Below are 27225 nucleotides of genomic sequence, written 5' to 3' on the forward strand. Positions count from 1 at the left end.
ATAAAGGACCTATTTCCAAGAACTGTCATAGACATTCTGCAATGCTCTAATGTATGTTCAGCAACAGCAAGTGTACCACCAGTTAAAATTGTTGTGCTGCATTGACTAAAGAGTTTATTTTTTCCCTAGTAAAGAGTTTTTATTCAGTGTTACCATTCTATTCATGTGATCTTTACAGAGAACCTGTTAATAGGTATTACAGCTAACTGCATAAAAGGGGGTCAACAAAAGCTAAACTGGCTACTGGATAAGATGTAAACCTAGGGATGGAGGCTTCATCCCACCCAAGGCTCCTAAAAGCCTCCAGGAATCAGAGCAGAACTTACAGTATTAGAAACAAAAAGTCTGTTTTCTCTACATCAGCTATAGAACCTGGAACTCCTCGTGTGTATATGGGGAATCTAGGTGATACACATACACTGTCCACAATCCTGCCAGCCAGTGCCTTACAGCAGAAATTAGAACTGTTTCTGGGTCTGACCCAATTCTCAATAAAATGTCTGACACCAGTCCTCCTGGCATGTATTGTCCGCAGTGGCGGCCTGTACGTTGCAAGGGAATTTAGTGATTAAGGTAAAATCTTGCACAATCTCTATCTGTGTAAAACATAGAAGCTTTTTGGGAACTTGGCTTTAGCTCAGCAAATACAGCTAGCCTTTACATACTGGGTAGCTCCACTAGAGTTCTCAAACTCCCAAACAACAAAGTCACCAGGAAAAGCTTGGAGAGGGGTATCCCACTGTAGCGTTGGGAATCTATTGCAGAATGTCTATGACAGTTCTTGGAAATAGGTCCTTTATATTTATTTTAACTGGCATGTTTCAACTTTAGTCCCATGACCCCCTTTGAATCTCTTCGCTAAAATTCCATTTTAGGTGAATATTCCTATACAGTTATAGTGGTCTTTTTTTTTGGGCGGGGGAGTTGTCGGTTGGGGGGGGTGGGTGTCCCTGAATGGCAGTTTGGAAAAGTGGTCACCCTACCTTAGACACCATGGAAAGGGATATCTTTGGAGGGCAAAGTATTAACCAGTATATGAGGGGCTTTGGTAAAAGTGGATGGCTTATGTGATCAAAATGCCCTTGTCCTTTTCCCTGCCTCCTTCTGGACTATGAGTGATAGATACTCTCCTGAAAGTCTGGGCGACCCTAGATGCATTTACTCTGCATTGAAGATAGACAGTGTCTAACTGATTCTGTGGAAATCTGATCCTCTGCATGGACAATTTAGTCTTCAAACGCTCTTAGGCGGTCAATTTGCCTTTATTTATGTGGGACCATCTTTGATCTTATAAACAACACTGTGAATATTGTGAATCCTCTACATCTACCCTTCCCTGAAGAAGCCGAATAGGCGAAATGCATTGGATACCCCTGCCTTGCAGCACTCTAGGACACCCCCATATGTACCTATGTGGGGCTGGGTGTGGGTAAGGTGTCATTAAGAGGTCCACATATGTTTATTGTTCTTAGATTTATGTTGGTGGTTGTCTAACTGTACCCTTGTTGTACAGAATATTTTAATATGTATTTTCAATAAAAGGTTTTCTTTATATTTATCTTGTTTGAATTTTTTGTCTCTCAAGGCGGTAGAACTAGCACCAATATAGCCCCCCTTTCCTAGCCTACATACCCTTTTTTGTTATCAGCTCAGCAATCTCTGGACTCTCAGGTGACACCCCGAGACATCCACCTTCCTCAGACAGAAGGAGAGACAGCCGCACTCTCCTTCCTGAGACTCTGCTCCCGCCAAAGACAACCTATCACGCACTTCCTCCAAACTTATACCCACTCCCAGAATCCTTTCCAGTTTAATCTACCTTCTGGGGTAGTTACAAGCTGGAATGTGTCCCCTAATTGGGCTTCCTACACTGCCTTATGAGAAGCCTCTCACAAGAGCCAGTGGGGATACTTCTCTCTTCAGTAGGCACATCTGGAAACCCTGACACCCTACCTAACAAATCACAGTTCTGCTGGTAGGCAGACAAAGCCCACTATATCTTTACCTAGCACCTACCTGTAGGGTGCTACATATGGAAAGGGGATTTTATATACATATTGTCACTGTTGCCTTCCAATAAAGAGTTAACTGGCAAGTTGGATAGAAGAGGGGATGAAAAACAGGAGGAGGAGAGGCGTAGAGCCATCCCTAGGGATTTTCACAATTAATAGCAAGTGTTTTGCATCTTTTATTTATTATTTTTATTTATTTATTTCAGGTACTTTTATAGCGCTGTCAATTTTACGCAGCGCTTTACATATACATTACACATTCACATCAGTCCCTGCCCTCAAGGAGCGTACAATCTAAGGTCCCTAACTCACATTCATACATACATAGTAGGGCCAATTTTTTACAGGATCCAATTAACCTACCAGCATGTCTTTGGAGTGTGGGAGGAAACCGGAGTACCCAGAGGAAACCCACACAGGCACAGGGAGAACATGCAAACTCCAGGCAGGTAGTGTCATGGTTGGGATTCGAACTAGCGACCCTCTTGCTGCTAGGTGAAAGTGCTAACTACTACACTACTGGGCCGGCCTATCTTTGTAATGGCGGAAAAGCATCCAGAGAGGTGTGGAAGTATGTTCTAAAATTTGGATCACATTCTGGAAGCCTATAAGAATTTCGGAGGCCTGGGGTGGTACTACTACGATAAGTCGTTTAGGCAGAAATTGTCCGTCCATCCCTCGTTAAAATGGGAAATGAAGGATGTAGGGCTTTGGCTTAATTTAATTTCACCCCAGAGGCAGGTCGTACCTAAGCAAATGACATTTAACCCTTTAAATTCAAAGCCTATAGAAAAGGATTTTGTTTTGCATACAACGAGAGCCAATGCCAATGGAACAAGTCGTGTAGATATAGGCACAAATGCTCATTCTGTTCAGGGGCACACCCAGTGGTCAAGTGCTTTAAGAGGAACTTGAACGCAGGGCCTAGTCAATCGCAGAGTGATATTTTTCCAAAAAGCCTGCACGCCTGTGAGGCTGGAAAGAATGCGTCCGTGGCTGGACAGGTACCCAAAAGGGAGAAGGCGCTTTTCCTCATTGAGGGTTTTGAGCATGGTTTCCTTTACCTTCTTTTGCAAGGGAAGGTTGTTTGGTAGTGGGCAATTTAAAATCAGTGGAATGTTTTCCTGCAAATAGTGAGGGGAAAAATAAATCGAGGAAGGGCGAATTGCAGGCCCTTTCGAACCTCCACCTTTCCAGAATTTCCGAATATCACCGTTTGGAGTTGTGCCTAAGAGGGAGCCAAATGCTTTTCGCATTATTTATCATTTATCTTTCCCTAGGGGTTACTCACCTAACAATGATATCGACAAAGCAATGTGCTCGGTTTTATATGCGACTTTTGAGGACGCGATTGTTAAAATTAGGTCATTTGGGCCTGGGGCTTTACTGGCTAAGGCGGATATAAAATCAGCTTTCAGACTGTTACCAATAGCGCCCTGAGCTTTCAATTCACTCGGTTTTTATTTTGAGGATTCCTATTTTTTTGACAAATGTCTTCCCATGGGGTTTTCATTGTCTTGCTTATACTTTGAAACTTTTTTTACATTCCTTCACTGGCTAATTTGTTTTCAGACAGGTAGTGATAGTGTGATACACTATCTGGATGATTATTTGTTTGTGGGACCCCCAAAATCGAACGGTTGTTTCAATTTGTTGCAGTTCTTTAGGGACATACGCACAGGAGTTCGGAATCCCATTGGCGGAAGAAAAGACGTGTATGCCTACTACGTCATTGGATTTATTGGGCATTCACATTGATACCTGCCAAATGAAATTTCGTTTGCCTGAGGCAAAATTCTTGAATCTGAAATCTTTATTGGCACGGTTCTTGGGAAAGAAGAAAGTTCTTTTAAAGGAAATGCAGTCTCTTTTGGGCATATTGGCTTTTGCATGTAGAATTATGCCGTTAGGTCGTATTTTTGACATCGCCTCTATTTGTCGGTACCTGGTTTAAAGTCACCTTTCACCCATATTAGATTGACAAGCCTTAAGGAGGATTTGTTAGTATGGTCTAGGTTCCTGGACACATACAATGGGCAGTCCTTTTTTCAGAAGAATTTAAAATTTGCTCCGGATTTTAATTTGTTCACGGATGCAGCGGGCTCTAAAGGCCTTGCGGCGATTTGGAAGACGCATTGGTGTTGTGCAGCTTGGCCGGAGTCATGGATGAAGATTAGAGCCACAAAAAATGTGGTTTTGTTGGGGCTTTTCCCGATTCTGGTGGCAATAGAGCTTTGGGGAGCAGATTTTGCAAACAGTTTTGGTAGAAACGGACAATAAAGGAGTCCTTTTTTGCTGTGAATTGCCTTTCTTCCAGATCTCTATTCGTGATTAGGGTTTTAAGGGAGATTGTTTTTTTGTGTCTGAAGTTCAGCGTTCGGCTCAAACCTAAATACACGCCGGGAGCGCTGAATAATATAGCTGATTCGCTATCTCGGTTTCAGATGGAGCGTTTTCACTAATTGCTGCCGGAAGCAGACATGGAAGGTATCAGTTGTCCAGACCATTTGTGGGATGTACTCGGAATCTAGTGGCGAAGGCTATTAAAGGATCGGTGGCTCCGAAAATATGGGCAAGCTATTCAGCTGCATGCATGCAAGTTGTTTGTCTTTTGCAGACATGAAAACTTTTAATGGAGTTAGTCCATTTGAAGGGGGTATTTTGGACTTTGTGGCTTCCCTCATGCTGCAGCGGTTTTCATATAGTCATGTGAGGAAAACGTTAGCTGGCCTTTCTTTCTTTTGCCGTTTGCAGGGTTTTCCTGCATGCATATGTTATTTTCTCTATCGTCCATCGACAGACACAGCCTCATCTCCATGAGCTGAGTGGGTTTATGCTCCTCCCATCAGGAGTAGTCTAGGCAGGAACATTTGAATACAATTGCCCAGGGGGCAATCCCTCCAGGCATAAACCCCCCACTGCATAATCCAGCACATCAGTTTGTTTTCTACCTAGAGAAGGAGTAAACCTAGGTTTCCTGCTGGGACTCCGGTCTCAGTTTTTTTATTCTTTTCAGAATATTTTCTTCTATTTCTCTTTACTCACTTGCTTGCTAGTGTTCAGGGAAGAATTTCCTGGTGATCTACAAGCAACAATGCCAGCTGGGGCTTCGTACTGGATAATCTAAATCCTCCCCCCCCCCTCAGTCTGTCCTATGAGCGTAAGCAGGTTATAGTTCCAACCTAGGCCTAGCCATGATGGTGCCCCCTTGTCCAGAGGAGGCCAAGCCTGCAAGTGGATGCCTCACTGGTACACAATGACCTGGAACGCCCTGAGTCGCAGCATACCCCTTGGCTGGCAGCACCCCCACTTCGGGTGGGAGGCAGTCTGCCCAGAGCGGAGTCCACCCGGTCCATGGTATGGTGAGTAACTGTGCCTCCCTTGCCCCTGCTGGCCTTGGGGGGATGTGGGCCCTCCCCTTGGGATAATGGGATTGTGCCTCCCAAGAGATCCCCCTGGTCTGCCCGGTGCCCGGTCTGTGTGTCCTTCCCTCACCCTGTCCCTGCGGGGGCCGTGTGTCTGGAGTGCTCTGGCGCTCGAGAGGGGGGTTGACATGGTACCTTGGGCTTGCTGGTCTCTGTTGTGGTTCCTGAGGCCTTCATGTGTCGGTCCCTAGCCGCATGGTGCGCCGTGGGCACCATTATCTTAGGTTTGGGCAATGGAATTTTTTCCCCATAGACTTGTATGGGGCAGCCATTTTCACTGCAGCTTCCAATTGTTTAGTATGGGCATCCATCTTTGTGTAGCCCTGGTGCTATACTTGGCAGTGTATCCCTATTAGGCGACATCACTTCTGGTCATTTCCTGCTGCTAATCCGATTTTGCTTCCTGCTTCTCTCTCCGTGCTGTGGAAGATTCCAGAGGCTGTGTGTCTGAGGTGGTAAAGTATTGAGGGTCCCTGTGGGCATATCCTTGCACTTTCTGCTATCAGTTTGGTTTAAATGGGATTCCGCTGAGATCGGTGGTGGATACAGCGATTGGCGTTCCTTAAACTACAGTACTTCATTTTTTGCAAATTGCACTATGGAGTCCCAAACTGGAATTTCACCCTCAGACCCACTCTGTGCGACTCCTGGACAGTCCGGAACGCAGGCCGCAATTTCAGCTTCCCTGGAAAGCCTAAAGTTGATTTAGTCATGAAAAAGGTTGCTAGCCATAAACAGCGGCTGCCTTCTCCATCTGTGGAGGTGTCCTCTGATTCAGAGGCTGATGTGGTTGCCCCGGATGCTCCCCTTCCTGAGGGGTCGCTGTTCTCGCAGTCAGATGGTGAAGAGGACCCGTCTTCTTCAGTTGCAGCGCGGAAACACGCTTTGGTGGGTGCCCTGATTATTTCAGCGCGGAATACTTTAAAATTGGCTAATGAGCCCGCGCTGGCAGGGACGCGGGTGGCTTTTGGCTCTCAGAAGTCCCCAAAAGCTGACAGGGTTTTCCCTTATCCCGACACTTTTCACGATATTGTGAATGACCAATGGCGGCGCGTTAAGCACGTGTTAGTGGTGCCAAAATGCTTTAAACGCTGGTATCCTTTTGCTGAAAAGGTTTCCAACCATTAGGCGGTTCCACCTAAAGTGGACCATCCTGTTTCCAGATTAAACAAATCTACTCTTGTGCCTGTGGAGGATCCCCCAGTTTTTACGGATCCAGTGGACAGGCGGGTGGAATCCCTTTCCCGGCATCTTCACATGCTGGTGGGTTCCATTTTGAAACAGTTTTTTGTGTCTGTGCTAGTCTCACAGATGGTGACAGAAGAGATTAGGGGTTTGCGGGAGTCTTCGGACCCAGAGACTGTTCCTCTGGAACAGCTGGAACTGTTGGACCTGGTGATACAGGGTCTGGTGTTCCTGTGTGATGCGTCTATGGATGTGGCTCCCCTGGTGGCCAGGGTCTCGGCCATGGGCATTGCTTTAAGATGCATGGTCTGGCTGAAGAGCTGTTTGGCTGATCAAGCTTCTAAAAAAAACTTAGCTTATCTCTTCTTTCTGGAAGATGGGTTGTTTGGTGACTCATTGGATGAGTTGATGAAGGGCCTAACTGGCAGGAAGAGTACTCTTCTTCCTCAATCCTCCAAGGGTAAGACACCCCGTCCTAAGTGGGGTCCCTCCTTTTCTGCTCATAAACTTTTTTTTCGTGCCTCCAGGGCGCAAGAAAATGGTAAGCCGTTCAGAACTTCTGGAGGTGGTAAGAAACCCTGGAGAAAGTCCAAGGCCGGTCAGTCTGGTGCTGCAGACAAGTCCTCTTCAGCATGAAGGGGTGCCCTCACCCATCTTGGGGGTGGGGGGACATCTGCGCTTCTTTCATGAGCCCTGGACTTCCTTCATTCAGGACGAATGGGCTCGCAAACTGGTTTGTTCTGGGAACATGATCGAATTTTGGTCCCAGCCAGGGGACAGATTTTTTCAGTCAAATCCTTACCTGTCTCCTTAGCGTTTGAAGGACCTGCGGGAGGCTGTGCAAGATCTCCTGGCTCAAGGGGTGATTATGCCAGTTCCCCAACAGGAACGCTCTCAAGGTTTCTATTCAAACCTGTTCACCATGCCCAGAAAGGAGAGCAAGGTGCGTCCAATCCTGGTCCTCAAGGCTCTGAACCGCTTTATGCGGGTGCAGAAATTCCTAATAGAGTCCATTCAGTCGGTCAATCAGGGGGATTTTCTGGCTTCCTTCGATCTCAAAGATGTGTATCTCCACGTCCCCATATTCATGGAAAATCAGCGATTCCTCCACTTCGCGGTGGCAGAGGAGCACTTTCAATTCGTGGCGTTACCCTTTGGTCTCGCCTCGTCTCCCAGAGTTTTTACCAAGGTCCTAGCCCCTGTGCTGGCCTTGTTGCGTGATACGAGGTATCTCCATTGTGGGGTATCTGGACGATCTCCTGTTGCGAGCAGTTTCCCATTTGGTTCTGCTGGAAAACATCTCCATCATAATTCGGACCCTTCAGGACTTCGGGTAGAAGATCAATGTCACCAAATCTGCCCTGACTCCATATGTGCGGGTCACCTATCTGGGGCTGATCCTCGACTCTGCTCTGGTGAGGGTCTTCCTTCCCTTGGACAAGCTTCAGATGTTGCAATGGGTGGGCCAATTGCTGATGGATGCCGATCAGTCCTCCTTGCAGGCTTGCATGAGGGCCCTGGGTCTGATGGTCTCAACCTTCGAAGCAGTCCCGTTTGCTCAGTCTCCCACGAGACAACTGCAGAAAGAGATTCTGTCACAATTGAATTGGCCCTTGGACAAGCTTCAGATGTTGCAATGGGTGGTCAAATTGCTGATGGATGCCGATCAGTCCTCCTTGTGGGCTTGCATGAGGGCCCTGGGTCGGATGGTCTCAACCTTCGAAGCAGTCCCTTTGCTCAGTCTCACACGAGACAACTGCAGAAAGAGATTCTGTCGCAATTGAACAGAGATCCTCGGTCATTGGACCAGAAGATTCGGTTGAGCCATCTCACGAAGTCGGCTCTCTCTTGGTGGACCCAGTCACCCGTCCTGTGCCATGGCAAGTCCTTCCTGTCAGGGTTTTGGACGGTGGTCACCACAGACCCCAGCCTATCAGGCTGGGGTGGAGTGCTGGGGAAGTTCTGTGCTCAGGGGACTTGGATGTAGGAAGAGTCTTCCTTGCCGATCAATATTCTGAAGCTGAGAGCAAACAAGCTCTGCCTGCTTCACTGGACGAGCCGGCTACACGGCTTTCCAGTTCGGGTCCAGTCGGACAATGCCATTGCCGTGGCTTACATCAATCATCAAGGGGGCGCCAGGAGTGCCCTGGTGGCCAAGAAGGTGGCCGAGATTCTGGTATTGGCAGAACACAATGTTCCGGCTCTTTCTGCAGTCCACATGCCCGGTGTGGCGTATTGGCAAGCAGATTACCTGAGTCATCAGGTGTTAAGGATCAGAGGAAGTGGTCCCTGCATCCAGAGGTGTTTCATCTCCTGTGTGTCCAAGAATCTGTTTGTGTCTAGTCTCAACAGGAAAGTTCAGAGGTTTGTGGCAAGGTCTCGGGATCATCTGCCCGACGCCACAGACGCCCTGGTGGCTCCTTGGAGTCAGTATTGCCTGATCTATGCCTTCCCTCCGCTCATTCTTCTACCAAGGTTTCTTCGCAGGGTGGCGATGGAAGGCATTCCGGTCGTTCTGGTGGCACCAGACTGGCCTTGGCGGTTTTGATGCGCATAGCTGGTAAAAATGGTCATGGATCCTCCATGAAGTCTTCCTTTGCAGGAAGATCTACTATCTCAAGGACTGAACTTCCATCCTGCTTTACAGTCACTGGCTTTAACGGCTTGGCTGTTGAAAGCAAGGTGTTGAGGGATAGGGGTCTTTCTGATTCAGTGATTCCTACCCTTTTGAAGGCCAGGAAGTCGACACCTAGGAAGATCTATCATCGTACGTGGAAATCTGACATTTCTTGGTGTGAATCGCTGCAGCTGCACCCTCGCTTGTTTTCTATAGCTAGGGTTTTGGCCTTTTTACAAAAAGGGGTTGAGCAGCGCTTGGCGTTGGTTACCATCAAGGGCCAGAGTTGGTGGCATTGTCCTGTTGTTTGCCTTATTTCGTGGTCCGCAGGGATAAAGTGGTCCCCCGACCTAATCCAACCTTTCTTCCTAAGGGGGTGTCAGATTTTCCCCTGAATGAATACATTGTGTTGCCTTCCTTATGTCCTAAGCCTAAACCTCCCAAGGAAGTTGCTTTGCACTCTCAGGATGAGGTTCGGGTGATAAGGGTTTATCTGATGGTTACTGAGTCTTTCAGGAAGTTGGACTCTCTCTTTGTCCTTCCGGATGGTCCTCGCAGAGGTTTGGCTGTGTCCGCTGCGACCATTTCGAGATGGATCAGGCAGACGGTTGTTCAGGCTTTTTCGATTAAGGGTCAGGTTCCTCCTTTCCCTGTTACGGCACATTCTACTAGAGCGCTGAGTGCCTCTTGGGCTTTTCACCATCAGGCCTCTGTTGTACAAGTTTGTAAGGCAGCGACTTGGTCTTCTGTGCACACCTTTACCAAGTTTTACAAGGTGGATTTGTTGGCTTCTTCGTATGCCTCTTTTGGCCGCAAGGTTTTGCAGACTGCTGTTTCATAAGAGAATGTTTGTTTGTACTTCTCTTTGGGGCTTTTATCTGGGTGAGCTCCTGTTTGGTTGAGCTCCATGTTGCCCGGTTGGCTACGTTTAGCCTTTTGGAGTTGACATTACTGTCTGGTTGTGTTTTCCCACCCCTCATGCCTATACTGCTTTGGGACATCCCACTCAGCTCATGGAGATGAGGCTGCGCCTGTCGATGGATGATAGAGAAAATAAGATTTTTGTAAGATCTTACAGTAAAATATTTTTCTCTGATATTCATCGACAAACGCAGCACCGTTCTGTTGCCTTCACTGCTTTTAAACTAAACAGATGTGCTGGGTTGTGCAGTGGGGGTTTATGCCTGAAGGGACAGCCCCCTGGGCGTGAGTATTCAAATTCCCCTGCCTAGTCTACTTCTGATGGGAGGAGCATAAACCCTCACAGCTCATGGAGATGAGACTGCGTCTGTCGATGGACATCAGAGAAAAATTATTGTAAGGTAAGATCTTACAAAAATCATATTTTTCAGTCAAGCAGGAGCTCAAAGGTTACAGGAGGGCGTCTTTTGTGGCGGATGATAGGAGACTCATCCCTTTCAAGCTTCTGGTCAGTCTTTGCGAGGCAACACCAGTGGTGTGATACTCGAATTAGGAAGCCCTGCTTTTCATGATGGCATTCGCTCTGGCTTTTTTCGGGACATTTCAGAACTTTTGCCCTTATCAAAAAAGGATGGTGGTGGCGTCTTATACGAATGTGTGGTAATGTTTCAAGAGGGGGTACGTATTTGGATCAGACGTTCAAAAACACATACTCTCAGAAAGGGTGTGAGGGCCCATGAGAATAAAGCGGTGTTCCCAAGGGAGGTTGTTCAACAATGTTTGGGGGCCAGACCCTTGGGGGGAGGACATTTTCTGATTCATCAAGATTTAGCCCCCCTTACGAAATACCAGTTCTATTACGTCCTGCACAAGTGCCTAAAAATTTTAGGTCTGCATAGTTTTAAGTATACTTCCCACTCGTTTAGGATAGGAGCAGCATCAGAGGCGGCCAGGAGGGGTTTTTCAGAATCGGCCATTAAGGATATGGGGAGGTGGAAATCAAACTGTTTCAAGCTGTATGTAAGGCCTAATCTTTTTGTTTAAATCCTTCAGGTTGCCAGTGCACAGTTTGGATTCTGGGACATTCGTTCATTTATTCTGCGCGTAAAAGAGCTGCTCAATGTAGTTACTCTACGAATTTGCATCCGGAATCCTTTAAGGTGTATTGGAAGGGGGTTAGAGGCCTTCAATGGCATCAACTTTATTTTCAATTATCCAGGTTATACCAGGTTTGGCCCCCTCCATCGATTCTGTTGGTTCATTTGGGTGGTAATGATTTGGGAAATATTAGGACATTAGACTTGTTATTTATGATCAAAAGAGATTTACATTTCTTCACACTTACTTCCCCCGGCACTGTTATCGTTCTTTTAGAAATTATCCCTCGTCTTCCTTGACTGTCCTTTTCTCAGAGGAGGGTTATGGATAAGATGAGAAAAAGGATAAACAGAGCTATGGAAAAATATATGCCTACAATTGGGGGATTGTCATACCGACACGTAGATTTGGAAGGTGAAATTCAAGGACTGTACAGACAGGATGGAGTTCACCTTTCAGATGTAGGTCTCGATATCTTCAATCTGGGACTGCAGTGTGGGATTGAAATGGCCGCGGTAGTGGGGCAGGGCCGTTCTTGATGCTCAAGCCCAGCTTGTGGGGATGTTGTATTTTCTATGTTAATTTAAGGTTACTGTTGCTTGAGTTCTGAAAACTGAGCAATTACAACTGTCTTTTGTTTTTGTTTAAGCTGTTTAGATAATATATATAGGCTTAGGTTATCTTTTCATGGTAAAGATTTAGGAGGAATATAAAGGGTTACTGCTACTTTAAATGGGGAAGTTGGGATTAGCCAATAGGATAGGGGATTTGTGCAGGATGCATGAGGTAGGCTATATAAGGGCAGGGAGGTCTGGGATTTGCCCTTTTGCCCCTGGAAGAGCAACAGCTGAAGACCTCCCTTCCTCCCGCCCCTTGTCGCGAGCACTTTTTATGTGGTTGGGTCACCCTGGGGGGGCTAGGGGGGGTGTTGTATTTTCTATTTTAATTTAAGGTTACTGTTGCTTGAGTTCTGAAAACTGAGCAATTACAACTTTCTTTTGCTTTTAAGCTGATTTATATGGTCAAATAAAAAATAATTGAGATGTGTTTTTCATATATTAAACCAATAAAGAGTGCTGCAGCCTTTTCCTTGCTAATACTGTAAGTCTGGTCTGTGTTATTTTATTTGAAATAAGGTTGAGTGATGCTTTGGAGTGGGTGTGGCCTACAATCTCATGGTATTGATCATGGAGGAACACAGAGTGTAAGTTGACCATGGAACCAGGGCAATATAGGATGAATATAGGACAGAGAATGGCAACTGGATGTGTCCTAAGCAGGACAGTCAAGGTGTACTGCAGATCCTGGGGCCCCATAGCAAAATTTGAATGGGCCAGTCTTTGTGGCACCTGCCATTGTCAGCTGTGACAATGCTGTCATTGATCTTAACCAGAAATATGCTTAAATGAAGGGCAGGTAGTAGAGGAGCTGTAAACATATTCAGTAATACTACCAGGAAGCAGCACTGTGGTTACAAGGAGTTAGGAAAGAGCAGCAGTGCATGGAATCAACCTTCAAAAGGAATTTTCCAGCTATCCACTTAGTCCACAGTACCTTTTAGTATATCAGATCTATGGGCCTTAGTGTAAGCTCTAAGTCCTGCCACCCCTTTCACTATCACAGCAAGCAAGTGCTAAAAGAGGTGGCCTTGTAATCAGTAGAAAGAAAATGTAAAGAGTTGTGATAGCAATAATACCCATTACAATTTTTACATTATTGCAGAAGTATTAGTACTCCTGCATACTGTCATGGTCTTCCCTTCTTGCTGTTCTCCTTCGTTTGACATGTGCTGGCGGCCATCTTGGTTTCTGGGTTTCTTGTAGCCTCCCACCCTGCGGCTCCTCCTTCCCACTGGGAGGAGCTGGATGCCTAGCTCATATATATATGAGGTCTGTGGCTTCAGTTCCTTGCTTGGTCCTCCTGTGTTCACATGCTTCTAAGACTGCTGCTGCTTCTGGTCCCTGATCCTGGCTTCGTCTGACTACCCTGCTGGTTCCTGATCCTGGCTTCGTCTGACTACCCTGCTGGTTCCTGATCCTGGCTTCGTCTGACTACCCTGCTGGTTCCTGATCCTGGCTTCGTCTGACTACCCTCCTGGTTCCTGACCTCTGGCTTCGCAAGGACTCTGCCTCGGTTTCGCCATCCGTTTGGACTTTTGCTTTACAGCTTGATTTTCAATAAAGCCTTCTTATTTTCACTTATCTGTTGTTGTACGTCTGGTTCATGGTTCCGTGACATTAGGACCAAGCCATGAATTCTGACGGTACAGGGCCATCCTCGCTACCCACGCTGGTGCCAGACTTGATCAGCAGGATCACCTGTTGGGCCGGTTCGCCGTGGCGTTGCAAACCCTGCTTGAACGCACGGCTCATTTCGCTCCCGTTGCCGATGGGTCGGTTGTCGCTCCTGGGCCCGCTCCTACTGCCGCTCCGGTTGTTGCGCCAGAGTCTACCCCGACACCTGTTGTTGCGCCTGCGGTGTTTCGGGGTATGACCGGTTCTGCCCCCCTTCCACAGCGCTTTGGGGGAGAGCCAACTCAGTGCCGAGGTTTCCTTAACCAGGTGGGCATTTATTTCGAGTTGCTGCCACATGCCTTTCCTACTGAGAGATCAAAGGTGGGCTTCTTAATTTCGCTGCTCTCGGACAAGGCCTTGGCCTGGGCCAGCCCTTTATGGGAGAACAACAATCCGGTGGTTGCCGAGTTTTCCGGTTTTGTTGCTTCTCTTCGGAGGGTATTCGATGTGCCGGCTCGTGCTGCCTCTGCTGCGAAGCTCCTTATGTCCATCAGACAGGGTTCACGATCCGTAGCTGAATACGCCATTGAGTTTCGTACCCTGGCAGCAGAGGTGGGCTGGAATAATGAGGCTCTGGTCGCTGCTTTCTCTCATGGTCTCTCGGATGCCTTGAAGGATGAGGTTGCAGCTAAGGACCTACCAGTGGAGCTCGAGTCTCTTATTTCTTTCTTGATTTTGATTGACACCAGACTCAGGGAGAGACCTTCCTTTAAGGAGAGTCTGCGGAGGCCTCCTAACAGATTGGCGTCTACCTTTGCTGTCCCACCCGTGCCTCCCTCTCCTCCCACGCCTCCTGGGGATGACTTGGCTGGGGGTGAACCCATGCAGCTGGGCTTTGCTCGCCTGTCCGAGGGGGAGAGGGTACTCCGAAGACGCGAGGGTCGATGCATGTACTGTGGTCTCGGTGGGCATTTTCGGTTGGCATGTCCGAACCGTCCGGGAAACGCTCGCACCTGAGATCCTGTCGGGGGCAGATCTTGGGTGGAGTCTCCTCGTCCCCGGTTTCCCGTGTTGACAAACCACTGATCACTGTTGTCCTCTCCTGGGTCGGGGGCTCTGTGACGACCCAGGCGTTGGTGGACTCTGGTGCTGGTGGTTTGTTCATTGATAGTGTGTTCGCTGCCGCCAATTCCATTCCTCTGCAGGCCCGAGGTTCTCCACTGGCTCTTGAGGCGATAGACGGCAGACCCCTTCTGCCGCCACACGTGACTCATGAGACCCTTCCAGTGGGGATAGCCATTGGTGCCGTTCACAGAGAGTCGGTCTGCTTCCAGGTTATTTCGTCTCCACACTACTCGGTGGTCTTGGGGTACCCCTGGCTCCAGAAGCATAATCCGACTTTCGATTGGAGATCGGCCGAGATCCTCTCGTGGTCACCGCAGTGTGGGGCTAGTTGCATCCATGGGCCTGTCAAGTTGCTGTGTACTTCCTCTGACTCTCTGTTGCCTCCTGAATACGAGGAGTACCGGGATGTATTCGATAAGGTGCGCGCGGTTGCCCTACCTCCGCACCGCCCATACGATTGTGCCATCGAGTTACAACCTGGTGCCGTTCCTCCTCGTGGCAAGGTCTATCCACTGTCGGTAGCGGAGAATGAGGCCATGGAGGAGTACGTTAAGGAGGCGCTTTCACGCGGACACATACGCAAATCCTCGTCCCCGGCAGGGGCTGGATTTTTCTTTGTGAAAAAGAGGGGCGGTGAGTTGAGGCCTTGCATCGATTACAGGGGTCTCAATCGCATCACGATCAAGAACGCTTACCCGATACCCTTGATTTCCGAGCTGTTCGATCGCCTTAAAGGGGCCACGGTCTTTACCAAACTCGACCTGAGGGCGGCATATAACCTTGTAAGGATCAAGGCGGGCGATGAGTGGAAGACCGCGTTTAACACCAGGACCGGTCATTATGAATCCTTGGTTATGCCCTTTGGGTTGTGCAATGCGCCCGCAGTCTTTCAGGAATTCATTAACGATGTTTTCCATGACCTGTTGCAGCAGTGTGTGGTGGTCTAATTGGATGACATCTTGGTATATTCTGAATCCATGGAGACCCACATTCTGGATGTCAGACGAGTGTTGCAACGGTTACGAGAGAACAAGCTGTTCGGTAAGCTTGAGAAATGCGAATTTCACCGATCCCAGGTAACCTTCTTAGGTTACATCATTTCCGCTGAGGGGTTCTCCATGGATCCTGAGAAGGTTTCGGCTGTCTTACAGTGGCCCCAGCCCAGTGGTCTTCGCTCCCTGCAGCGTTTTTTGGGCTTCGCCAATTATTATCGGAAGTTCATCAGGGACTTTTCCATGCTAGCCAAGCCTCTCACGGATCTGACCAGGAAGGGCAGTAATTCCCAGGTCTGGCCGCTCGAGGCCATCCGAGCTTTTGAGGCTCTAAAGTCCGCCTTTGTGTCGGCTCCGATTCTGTCGCATCCCAACCCTGGGTTGCCCTTTGTCCTCGAGGTGGACGCGTCTGAGACGGGAGTAGGCGCCCTTCTGTCTCAGCGTAGAACACCAGAGGGTCCTCTGCTTCCTTGTGGGTTTTACTCCCGGAAACTGTCTTCCGCGGAGTGCAACTATCAGATTGGTGACAGGGAGTTATTGGCCATCGTGCAGGCCCTTAAAGAATGGAGGCACTTGCTCGAGGGTTCGGTGGTTCCGGTCCTCATCCTGACAGACCAAAAGAATCTGACCTACCTTTCTGAGGCCAAGAGATTGACACCACGTCAGGCCAGATGGGCTCTGTTCTTGTCACGTTTTAATTACGTGGTCTCCTACCTACGCGGTTCCAAGAACATCAGGGCGGATGCCTTATCACGGCAGTACTCCGACCTGTCCAGGGAGGAGTCGATTCCGACTTCGGTCATACCTCCGAATCAGATCCTGGCCGCCATTCGCACCAGCCTGACCTCTCCCCTGGGTGAGCAGATTTTGGCGGCTCAATCTGGTGCTCCCTCTGGGAGACCCAACGGCAGATGTTTTGTGCCTGAGGAGTTGCGCACTCGGTTGTTGCGAACCTACCATAACTCCAAGACCGCGGGGCATCCTGGAAAGAATCAGCTGTCCTGGGCTGTTTCACGTCTGTTCTGGTGGCCTTCCCTACGTTCCGACATCGCCGCATATGTAGCGGCATGCTCCGTTTGTGCCCAGAGTAAGTCCCCTCGGCACCTTCCGTTGGGCCTTCTGCAACCCATAGCCACCGGGGAGCGCCCATGGTCACACCTGGGGATGGATTTCATTGTGGACCTCCCTGCATCCCGAGGCCATACGGTCATTCTCATGATTGTGGATCGATTTTCCAAAATGTGCCACTGTGTTCCTCTCAAGAAGTTACCCTCTGCACAGGAGTTGGCCACGATTTTTGCCAGGGAGGTCTTCCGGTTGCACAGTTTGCCCAAGGAGATTGTGTCGGATCAGTTTGTGTCCAGGTTCTGGCGCGCCTTTTGCTCCCAGTTGGGGATTCATCTCTCCTTCTCCTCGGCCTACCACCCTCAGTCCAATGGGGCCGCAGAACGATCCAATCAGGCCTTGGAGCAATTCCTTCGTTGCTATGTCTCCGATCACCAAGACAATTGGGTTGACCTCCTGCCTTGGGCTGAGTTTGCCAGGAACACGGCGGTGAACTCTTCCTCTGGGACGTCTCCCTTCATGGCCAATTATGGGTTCCAACTTGCCGTGTTACCGGAGGTATTCTCTTCCCAGGATATTCCGGCTGTGGAGGATCACCTTTCCGTCCTACGTGCTTCTTGGGTACAGATCCAGAAGTCCCTTGAGGTCTCTGCGCAGCGCCAGAGACTCCAGGCTGATCGCAGACGAGCGCCTGCTCCTTCCTACCAGGCCGGAGACCGTGTATGGTTGTCCACCCGCAACCTCAACCTTCGAGTGCCCACTCCCAAGCTGGCGCCTCGCTTTGTTGGTCCCTTCCGAGTGCTTCGCAGGGTAAACCCGGTAGCCTATGCCCTTGCGCTTCCTCCTGGCGGATCTCCAACGTGTTTCATGTTTCCCTGTTGAAGCCACTGGTGTGTAATCGTTTCACTTCCTCGGTTCCTCGGCCTAGTCCGGTCCAAGTGGGCAATCGTGAGGAGTATGAGGTGAGCAATATCCTGGACTCATGCCTAGTCCGCGGTCGGTTGCAGTTTTTGGTTCATTGGCGTGGTTATGGTCCAGAGGAGCGTTCCTGGGTTCCCTCCGCAGATGTCCATGCTCCTGCCTTGCTCCGAGCCTTCCACGCACGCTTCCCTCAGAAACCGTTCTTTACTCTGCGGAGGAGGGGCCCTTGAGGGGGAGGTACTGTCATGGTCTTACCTTCTTGCTGTTCTCCTTCGTTTGACATGTGCTGGCGGCCATCTTGGTTTCTGGGTTTCTTGTAGCCTCCCACCCTGCGGCTCCTCCTTCCCACTGGGAGGAGCTGGATGCCTAGCTCATATATATAGGAGGTCTGTGGCTTCAGTTCCTTGCTTGGTCCTCCTGTGTTCACATGCTTCTAAGACTGCTGCTGCTTCTGGTCCCTGATCCTGGCTTCGTCTGACTACCCTGCTGGTTCCTGATCCTGGCTTCGTCTGACTACCCTGCTGGTTCCTGATCCTGGCTTCGTCTGACTACCCTGCTGGTTCCTGATCCTGGCTTCGTCTGACTACCCTCCTGGTTCCTGACCTCTGGCTTCGCAAGGACTCTGCCTCGGTTTCGCCATCCGTTTGGACTTTTGCTTTACAGCTTGATTTTCAATAAAGCCTTCTTATTTTCACTTATCTGTTGTTGTACGTCTGGTTCATGGTTCCGTGACACATACAATTACGCTATAAACCAAACTTCTTAAAACTCTGGCTTTTTTGTAGAACTACAGCCTTGAATTGTAATATGAGTTTTAGCCGAGAAGACCTTCTGGGATCTATACAGCCCGAGGAAAGGCCCACAAAGGAGGATCTGTGTCTAGCAATGATGATCCTGAAGGCTCTTTTCATGTAATTTCTTCACTGGAAACATCACAATATTTATATAATTATCCAAAATGTTTAGCACTGGAAAACTGTAACAGGCAATTTTGTATATGTTATATGGACTGTAATATATGTTAAGATTGCACCTTATGACGTTTATTAAGTTGAGTTGGCTTGGATTCTGTTCTCATTGTTCAGGTTCTATATAGCTATGCCAAATCCAGTGGGAGTTGAGCGCTGAGCACTTGACTTATGCATCTCAAAGAATTACAGTGACTTCAACTTTAGAGTGCCTATGCCTAAACAGCATAGAAATCAATGTACAGTACATACATTTTTGTAATCCATATCTGATGCTGTATATGACTGTTTAGACAGTAACATAAGGATCAGTTTTCTCTTGGAGTTGTACTTTTTCTTAGCTTTATGCATTTTGTATTTGCAGTGTCAAGTTAGGACTAGAAGACTGTTTTGTAAAGAAGATGTGGTTGCTTTGAACCCATGTAAATAAACAAGTGCCTTTTAATTTGAACTGTCTTATTTAATTATTAGCTAAGTAAAGAACAGGTTAAAACTCTGAGCACATCCTACTCATCCTTCTTTGTATCCTTAATGTAGTTTCATACAGCAGCCCACCCACTGGCAGCAAACACTGGAGGCAAAAGCCTTGATTTTCCATTCAGATCTCACACTAGACAGACATAGCCAGACAATGGGGATATATATTACATGTTCACAAATAACTGACCATAGCACTGGAAAAACATCTGGGAATTTGAAGATATGACGCCCCCTGAATATTTACAATGAAGTTTATTGCTAATGAGTTGTACAAATAAACTTTACTTGTACAATACATTTACAATATCTGCAGTTTCTAAATGTATAATGTAATCCAAAGTTACATTTACTAGTAATTATTTTGCTCTATTTATAAAAGGGTGGTGGTAGGATAAAATGTTCATATCCAGCCAATTATTTAAATAAACTCATTTATCAACGGTTTGAAAGATGTCACTGAAACATCTATATTCCAAAATTGCTATTGTACAGAGGGCTCATTTACACCAGACTATTTATTACAGGCATTTTAGCTCTTACAATTTAACCAACACTTTACATGCTGTACATTCACTCAGTCCCTGCCCTTGAGAAGCTTAAAACACCAAGTTTCAATCTTGCATGCATACATGGGAAAATATAGACAGGAGCTAATTAACCTACCAAGCATGACTTTGTGGGAATGTGGGAGCAAACCCATGCAAGCACAGGGAGAACATGCAAACTCCATGCAGACAGTGTCCTGGTTGGGATTTAAACTGAGGAGCCCAGAGCTGCAAGGCAGACGTGCTAACCACAAAGACACTGTGCTGTCCAGATGTACTTCCATACATTCTTCTATGTTTTATAATGTAGGCAAGCATCGGGGCGTTTCAAAAACCTATTTTTATCAATAATAAAATAATATAACCCTTACCAATTCTATGCAGAACAAAAAAGTTTAGCTGAAGTTGGGTTTTAAAGAAAATAAATATTTGTTTCCAGTGAAAACCAAAAGAGTTTAGAAAACTAAGCTGGGCATAAACAAAAGAGAAGTGTTTAGCAAAATGGAACATACCTCTATTGTTTGGCATGCTTTCAGCCTCTTCGTGTCTTCCTGCCTTATAATAGGTGACCCCTCGAATAACTACAGGCTGCTGTTGCAGTACAGGTGCTCTAGGTCTCGGGGTTGGGTGAGACAAAGCTGCTTTGGCTTTGCTACTCTCTTTCTTGGATTTTTCTGATTTGTGAACTTTCTCCTTTGTCACTTTAGACAGTGATTTCTCCCCGGAGTTTTTCTTGCCAGTTGAATACTTGATTTCTTTTGTCCCAGCTGTGTCCTGCAGGATTGCAGCATTTTTGATCAGTTAAAATATTTAAATATGAATGTTAGATAGTTGGCAAAGTTGAGTACAGTTTGCATTTTGCACTTTGCCCCCATTTGCTGTATGTGCATATTGGGGGAGATCTACTAAAACAGGAGCACTAAGAATCTGGTGCAGCTGTCCATGGTAGCCAATCACCTTCTAACTTAAACTTGTTCAACTGAGCTTTGACAATAAAACCTGGAAGCAAATAGGGTTTCTATGCAGAGCTGAACCACATTTTGCATGCTCCATTATTAGAAAAAACGATTCTGTGCTGAAATGTTAGCTGGCATCTAAATATTGTGTAAAAGGTAATTGGACCTAAATACTTTGTTGCACTTAAAGTAGACTTCTGGTCAAAACCTTACTACTCTTAACCACCTCAATACCCAACACTTTCACTCTCTTCCTGCCAAGGCCAATTTACAGCTTTCAGTGCTTTCACACTTTGAATGCCAATTACTCAATTATGCAACATAGGGATTTCTTTTGGTGAATTTAATCGCCATTAGGTTTTTTATTTTTTTGCTATATAAACAACAGACCAGCTGAAGCACTGCCTGGCATCTTTTAGCCTGACTCGTTGAATAGCTCCTTGAATGCTTAGGGGGTTCTGGTGGCTCATAGGATAATTTAGCAGAAGAGGGCATTTAGGTGAAGCAGGAGGAAGGGGTGGAGCTTAAAGATCTCGTATCATTACCACCAGTTGTATGGAGACATGGAGGCCAAACAAGTTCCAGCACTGAGCCCTGTCCTGCATCTTTCCTAGTTGTTATCAGAGTTATCCAGTGTGCTGTGAACTAAATATATCATCTCTGACCATGCTTGCTGGACCACGTGTCAACAGTAATGTGGACCTTGCTGCTGACTGTCTTGCCCAATGATGCCAAAACATTGGCTTCCACATGATGGTACAGAGCTGGAATGGCCTTACGTGCAAATAAATAGCGACTGGGAACCTGCCATTGTGGTGCAGCACATTCTGCGAATTCACGGAAAGGGGGCAGAATCCACATAAGGGAAAGGCAGGAGTTGTAAAGCCAGCAGTTTGGACAAGCTGGAATTTAGACGCTGGTCATGTGGGTGGCAGGGAGTGTATTTTTCTTTCCCTGCAGCAGCTATAATCTAAAGCTGGTGATGTGCTGGCAGACTTGTTGCAAGGTCCTGTGCCACCCTTTGCTATACCATCATCTGTGACAGTGAAGGCTGCTGAGAGGTCATCATCATGAGATATAGCGTGGGTAGAGATGAAAGGCGAGGAGTGAGGGGAAGAAGTGTGTCCCTTTTGTGCAAAAATGGAAAAGGGCACAGGTCAACCCACCAAGGTCAGCAGAACTGTGCCCTTCAAGGGGGGATTTAAGTGTGCCTCTTAAAATGTGCACACTTAAAATCCCCCCCCCCTTGAAGGGCACAGTTCTGCTGACCTTGGTGGGTTGACCTGTGCCCTTTTCCATTTTTGCACATTTCTTACATATGGGGGAAGGTGCCACTATATCCTTTGTATAAACAGGCCTATAACTCCCCTTCCACAACTTTTACTGTGTCCCTTTTGTGTGGCTTTCAGGTGTTCTTGCCAATGGGCTGAGTGGTGGAAGGGTAAATGCCTTTGCTGCAAGCATGTGGTACGCAAATGGTTGGTGCTTTGATCTGCTTGCGGCAGAGATTGTAAATTGCAACAGTGCTATCAACAGTGCGAACGGCTGCAAATGTGCTAAAAATGGCCCACACAACTGAGCTGTGGGAAGTGGGCCAGGGGAAAAGAGCTCTACAATGTTATGGAATAGGGTGGCTGCTCCCAACTGTTCTAGATTTCTGACATTATCAAATCAAAGCAGCGACCTTAACCCTGCATTGGACATGTTGACACCGGGGGACAGTCCACCACCAAAGTGTGGGAGATCAGAGGATCGGGTAAGCAAAAATTTTTCTCCTTTCCCCTAGACAAAATGAGCAATTAACCCTAGAAGTGTGGGCATAAAAGTTCATATGTTTTGTGTTTTGAGACTATATTCTGTGATGAGTAGTAGCTGATATATTTTTTTTTTACTTTCGCTAAAGGAAATCTTTTTATAATCTATACAATAGATTATAAAATACAAACCCAAATCCAAAAAAGTTGGGACACTGTACAAATTGTGAATAAAAACAGAATGCAATGATGTGGAACTTTCAAATTTCAATATTTTATTCAGAATACAACATAGATGACATATCAAATGTTTAAACTGAGAAAATGTTTCATTTTAAGGGAACAATAAGTTGATTTTAAATTTCATGGCATCAACACATCCCAAAAAAGTTGGGACAAGGCCATGTTTACCACTGTATAGCATCCTCTCTTCTTTTTATAACAGTCTGCAAATGTCCTTGGACTGAGGAGACAAGTTCCTCAAGTTTAGGAATAGGAATTTTGTCCCATTCTTGTCTAATACAAGCCTCTAGTTGCTCAACTGTCTTAGGTCTTCATTGTTGCATCTTCCTCTTTATGATGCACCAAATTTTTTCTATGGTTGAAAGATCTGGACTGCAGGCTGGCAATTTCAGTACCCGGATCCTTCTTCTATGCAGCCATGATGTTGTAGTTACATAGTTACATAGTTAGTGAGGCTGAAAAAAGACACAAGTCCATCCAGTTCAACCTATGTGTGTGTGTTTGCTTTTAACCGTACATTGTATACCCCTGTATGTTGTGGTCTTTAAGGTGTCCATCCAATAGTTTTTTGAAACTATCAATGCTCCCCGCTGATACGACTGCTTGCGGAAGAGAATTCCACATCCTTACCGCTCTTACAGTGAAGAACCCCTTACGCACTTTAAGGTTAAACCGCCTTTCCTCTAGTTTTAGTGAGTGGCCACGTGTCTTATTGTATTCCCTTACTCTAAATAGTTTGTTCCTTATGCTAGGGTCGCCAGTACAGTATTTGTACATTGATATCATATCCCCCCTCAAGCGTCTCTTCTCCAGAGAGAACAAGTTCAGTGCTTGTAGTCTTTCCTCATAGCCGATGTCCTCCATTCCCCTAATTATTTTTGTTGCCCTTCTCTGGACTTTCTCCAGTTCCAGCACATCCTTCCTGAGGACCGGTGCCCAGAACTGGACAGCATACTCCAGATGTGGCCGGACCAGAGTCTTGTAGAGTGGAAGAATAATCTCTTTATTTCTGGAGTGAATCCCCTTTTTTATACAACCCAGTATTCTGTTGGCTTTGCTTGCAGCGGCTTGGCATTGCATGCCACTTCCAAGCCTGTTGTCTACCAGTACCCCCAGGTCCCTTTCCATCCTAGACTCACCCAGATGATGCAGTATGTGGTCTGGCATTGTCATGTTGGAAAATGCAAGGTCTTCCCTTAAGGGACGATGTCTGGATGGGAGCATATGATGTTCTAGAACTTGGATATACCTTTCAGCATTGATGGTGCCTTTCCAGATGTGTAAGCTGCCCATGCCACACGCACTCATGCAACCCCATACCATCAGAGATACAGGCTTCTGAACTGAGCGCTGATAACAACTTGGGTTGTCCTTGTCCTCTTTAGTCCGAATGACATGGCACCCAAGTTTTCCAAAAATAACTTCAAATTTTGATTAGTCTGACCACAGAACAGTTTCCCACTTTGCCACAGTCAATTTTAAATGAGCCTTTTGTCTTCTTTTTTTTGGCCTATAGAGTTTTAGTTGGTAACGGCGAATGGCACAGTGGATTGTGTTCACCAACAATGTTTTCTGGAAGTATTCCTGAGCCCATGTTGTGATTTCCATTACAGTATCATTCCTGTATGTGATGCAGTGCCGTCTATGGGCCCGAAGATCACGGCCATCCAGTATGGCTTGTTCCTTACGCACAGAGATTGTTCCAGATTCTCTGAATCTTTGGATGATATTATGCACTGTAGATGATGATAACTTCAAACTCTGAGAAACTCCTTTCTGATATTGCTCCACTATTTTTCGCCGCAGCATTGGGGGAATTGGTGATCCTCTGCCCATCTTGACTTCTGAGAGACACTGCCACTCTGAGAGGCTCTTTTTATACCCAACAATGTTGCCAATTGACCGAATAAGTTTCGAATTGGTCCTCTAGCTGTTCCTTATATTTACATTTAACTTTTCTGGCCTCTTATTGCTACCTGTCCCAACTTTTTTGGAATGTGTAGCTCTCATGAAATCCAAAATGAGCCAATATTTGGCATGACATTTCAAAATCTCTCACTTTCAACATTTGATAAGTTATCTATATTATATTGTGAATAAAATATAAGTTTATGATATTTATAAGTTAGTCCATTCCTTTTTTACTCACAATTTGTACAGTGTCCCAACTTTTTTGGAATTGGGTTTGTAGATTACAAAGATAAATATGAGTTTTTTAATTAGTTCAAATATACAATGTCACTTTATAGTACCATTTATTTTGGAACAATAGTTGGTACTAAATATACATTCTTATAATTTATTTAAATAAAAACATACATACTATATATATAAGGAAAATAACCAAAGTTTATGCAATATAAAATATGTATTATTATTATTATTATGGGTTGTTTATTTAGTCTGATTTTTTTGATTTTTTTATTTGAAATGTATTTTAAAATCTTGCTTAATCCATTTTAACATATTGGTGAAATACACCAATTTGGACCTTGATTCAGCTATATTAATAAGCTGTAATTCAACATGGTCCTTTCAAAAAAGTCTTATTATTATATATCTGCTTAATTACTTATATATTACTGTGGAGATTGTATATATTATGTGTAGTAGATTAAAAAAAAAAAATTAAAGAATTATAAATCTACAAATGGTTTTGTTAATAAAAAAAAAAAAAAAAAAAAAAACTATCCATTCTGCTGATTAAAATTTTAGGGTCTCTTAATGGTTATAGACACTGACTGAATGCTGTCTTTATGAGTATTTATAGAATTACCGACTGAGTGTTCTAATATGACCGTCTGTTAATGAATCCTATTATTCTTGTGTCAGTCTGACTTAATATCAGTTAGTCACTGGGCTAACATGAAACATTCTGTAAGAGAGCAGACGTCTCACTAAACCTCATTGCATACTAACAAGCAACAACATAGTCTATTCAGTTAGGGACTGGACATTCTAGGCCATGTATAAAAAAAAAAAAAAATTGGAGGAAAACAAAGCGGGGATATTGCCCACAGGAACCCAGTCTGTTTCCAAGTGATATTTTTCTGAGGCAGTTTTAAAACAAAAGACAATCTGACACCCTAGAGGATGTTGTATACTTTGATTTCCTTTTTTACATTAAAGATAATAATGATACAATTAATAGGAATACATTCAGTAGATCTAAAATGTGCTAATAAATCAGCAAGCCATCTACATGTGGTTGTTACCTGTACTTTGTTTTCTGGTGCATCCTTTTGAAGCAGTTGATATCCCAAATTGGAGATCTCCTTCTTGATACTCATCATAATATCAGAATAGTTGTCATATTTCTTCATTTGATTGGAAAGGTTTATCACACTCTCCTTCATGAAGTCATTGTCACGAGTTAAATTAGTTTTGATGGTCTAGAATGAAATATTACAAAAAATGTAAATCATTCTTGCTGTATATTAGTTACAAACGCATTGCGCAATCATATTCCCATCCAAAAAATACATGTAAAATATTAAAAATGTCTTAAAAATCATACAAAGGTTCAGAATATTAATATTTGTACTAAACATTTTTACTGACTGCAGTGGGTTTATCCCAAAATACATTATAAACAACCCCTAATGTAAAAGTCCCTTTAAATACCCCAAACAAAGATACTGAACATGCTCTCCCATTTGATCAACAGTTCAAAGGACCCAACATTTACCAAGGTGTACTTTTTATCTCGGAAAATAAATATGGTTGCGTGGTCCGAGCGGTGATGGATATATTTTTAGCTAAGCGGAAGTTATCTGAAGCCCCTTTGATATACTGTATAATATCTACATTTACAGGACTTGGGTGGTATTTGAGTCTTTAATCATTGTGATCTGCAACTGTGTCATCATAGCCACTATCTTTTTGACCACAACTTTTCATCACAACTTCTCATTTTCCCCTGAAAAAGCCTCACTGGCGAAACACATAGGGATCCACTTACTCATTCACAGCAGTGGATTTTGGATAACCTTCATCCTATTTGTCCATATCCCCATACCCAGGACATTGGGCAGTTGATCAAACAACCAGCATCTATACTTTCACTGCTAGGATGTAAAAACTCTCTTGAGAGGGTTACGTTTTAATTGTCAAATACATGTGATGTATATTGGTGTGATGATTTTAACATTTCATGGTTATGTATAGCCCATTTTTACTCTAAAGATAATGTTTAGAAAGAAAATAAAGATGATCTTTTAATCCATATTTTACATTGTACACTGCTCAAAAAAATTAAAGTAACACTTTGAAAACACATCAGATCTCAAATGGGGAAAAATATCATGCTGAATATCTATACTGATATGGACTGGGTAATGTGTTAGGAATGAAAGGATGCCACATCGTTTGATGGAAACTAAAATTATCAAACTACAGAGAGCTGAATTTAAAGACACCCCCCGAAAACTAAAGTGAAAAAACTATGCAGAAGGCTAGTCCATATTGCTGAAATTTCATTGCAGCAACTCAAAATGGTACTCCGTAGTTTGTATGGCCTCCACGTGCTTGTATGCATGCCTGATAACAGATGGTGTCCTCGAGTATTTCCTCCAAGATCTGGGCCAGGGTATCACTGAGCTCCTGAACAGACTGAGGTGCAACTTGGTGGTGTCGGATAGACCGAAACATAATGTCCCAGAGCTGTTCTATTGGATTTAGGTAA

The 27225-nt window shown here is 45.5% G+C and overlaps 1 protein-coding gene across 1 annotated transcript in view; it reads right to left on the minus strand.

Annotated features, from left to right (window-relative positions):
• The window catches only part of OLFML2A (olfactomedin like 2A), a 367694-nt gene that overhangs the window by 93314 nt on the left and 247155 nt on the right, over positions 1–27225 (minus strand). The window contains exons 4-5 of the mRNA XM_082262942.1: positions 25757–25933; positions 20101–20362 (exon numbers count right to left, since the gene is read on the minus strand). Of these exons, the coding sequence (XP_082119068.1) occupies positions 20101–20362; positions 25757–25933 (439 nt within the window). The remainder of the gene's footprint in view (positions 1–20100; positions 20363–25756; positions 25934–27225) is intronic.

Source organism: Pelophylax lessonae, assembly GCF_965119305.1.
Source record: "Pelophylax lessonae genome assembly, chromosome: 7".
NCBI classification, from domain to species: Eukaryota; Metazoa; Chordata; class Amphibia; order Anura; family Ranidae; genus Pelophylax; species Pelophylax lessonae.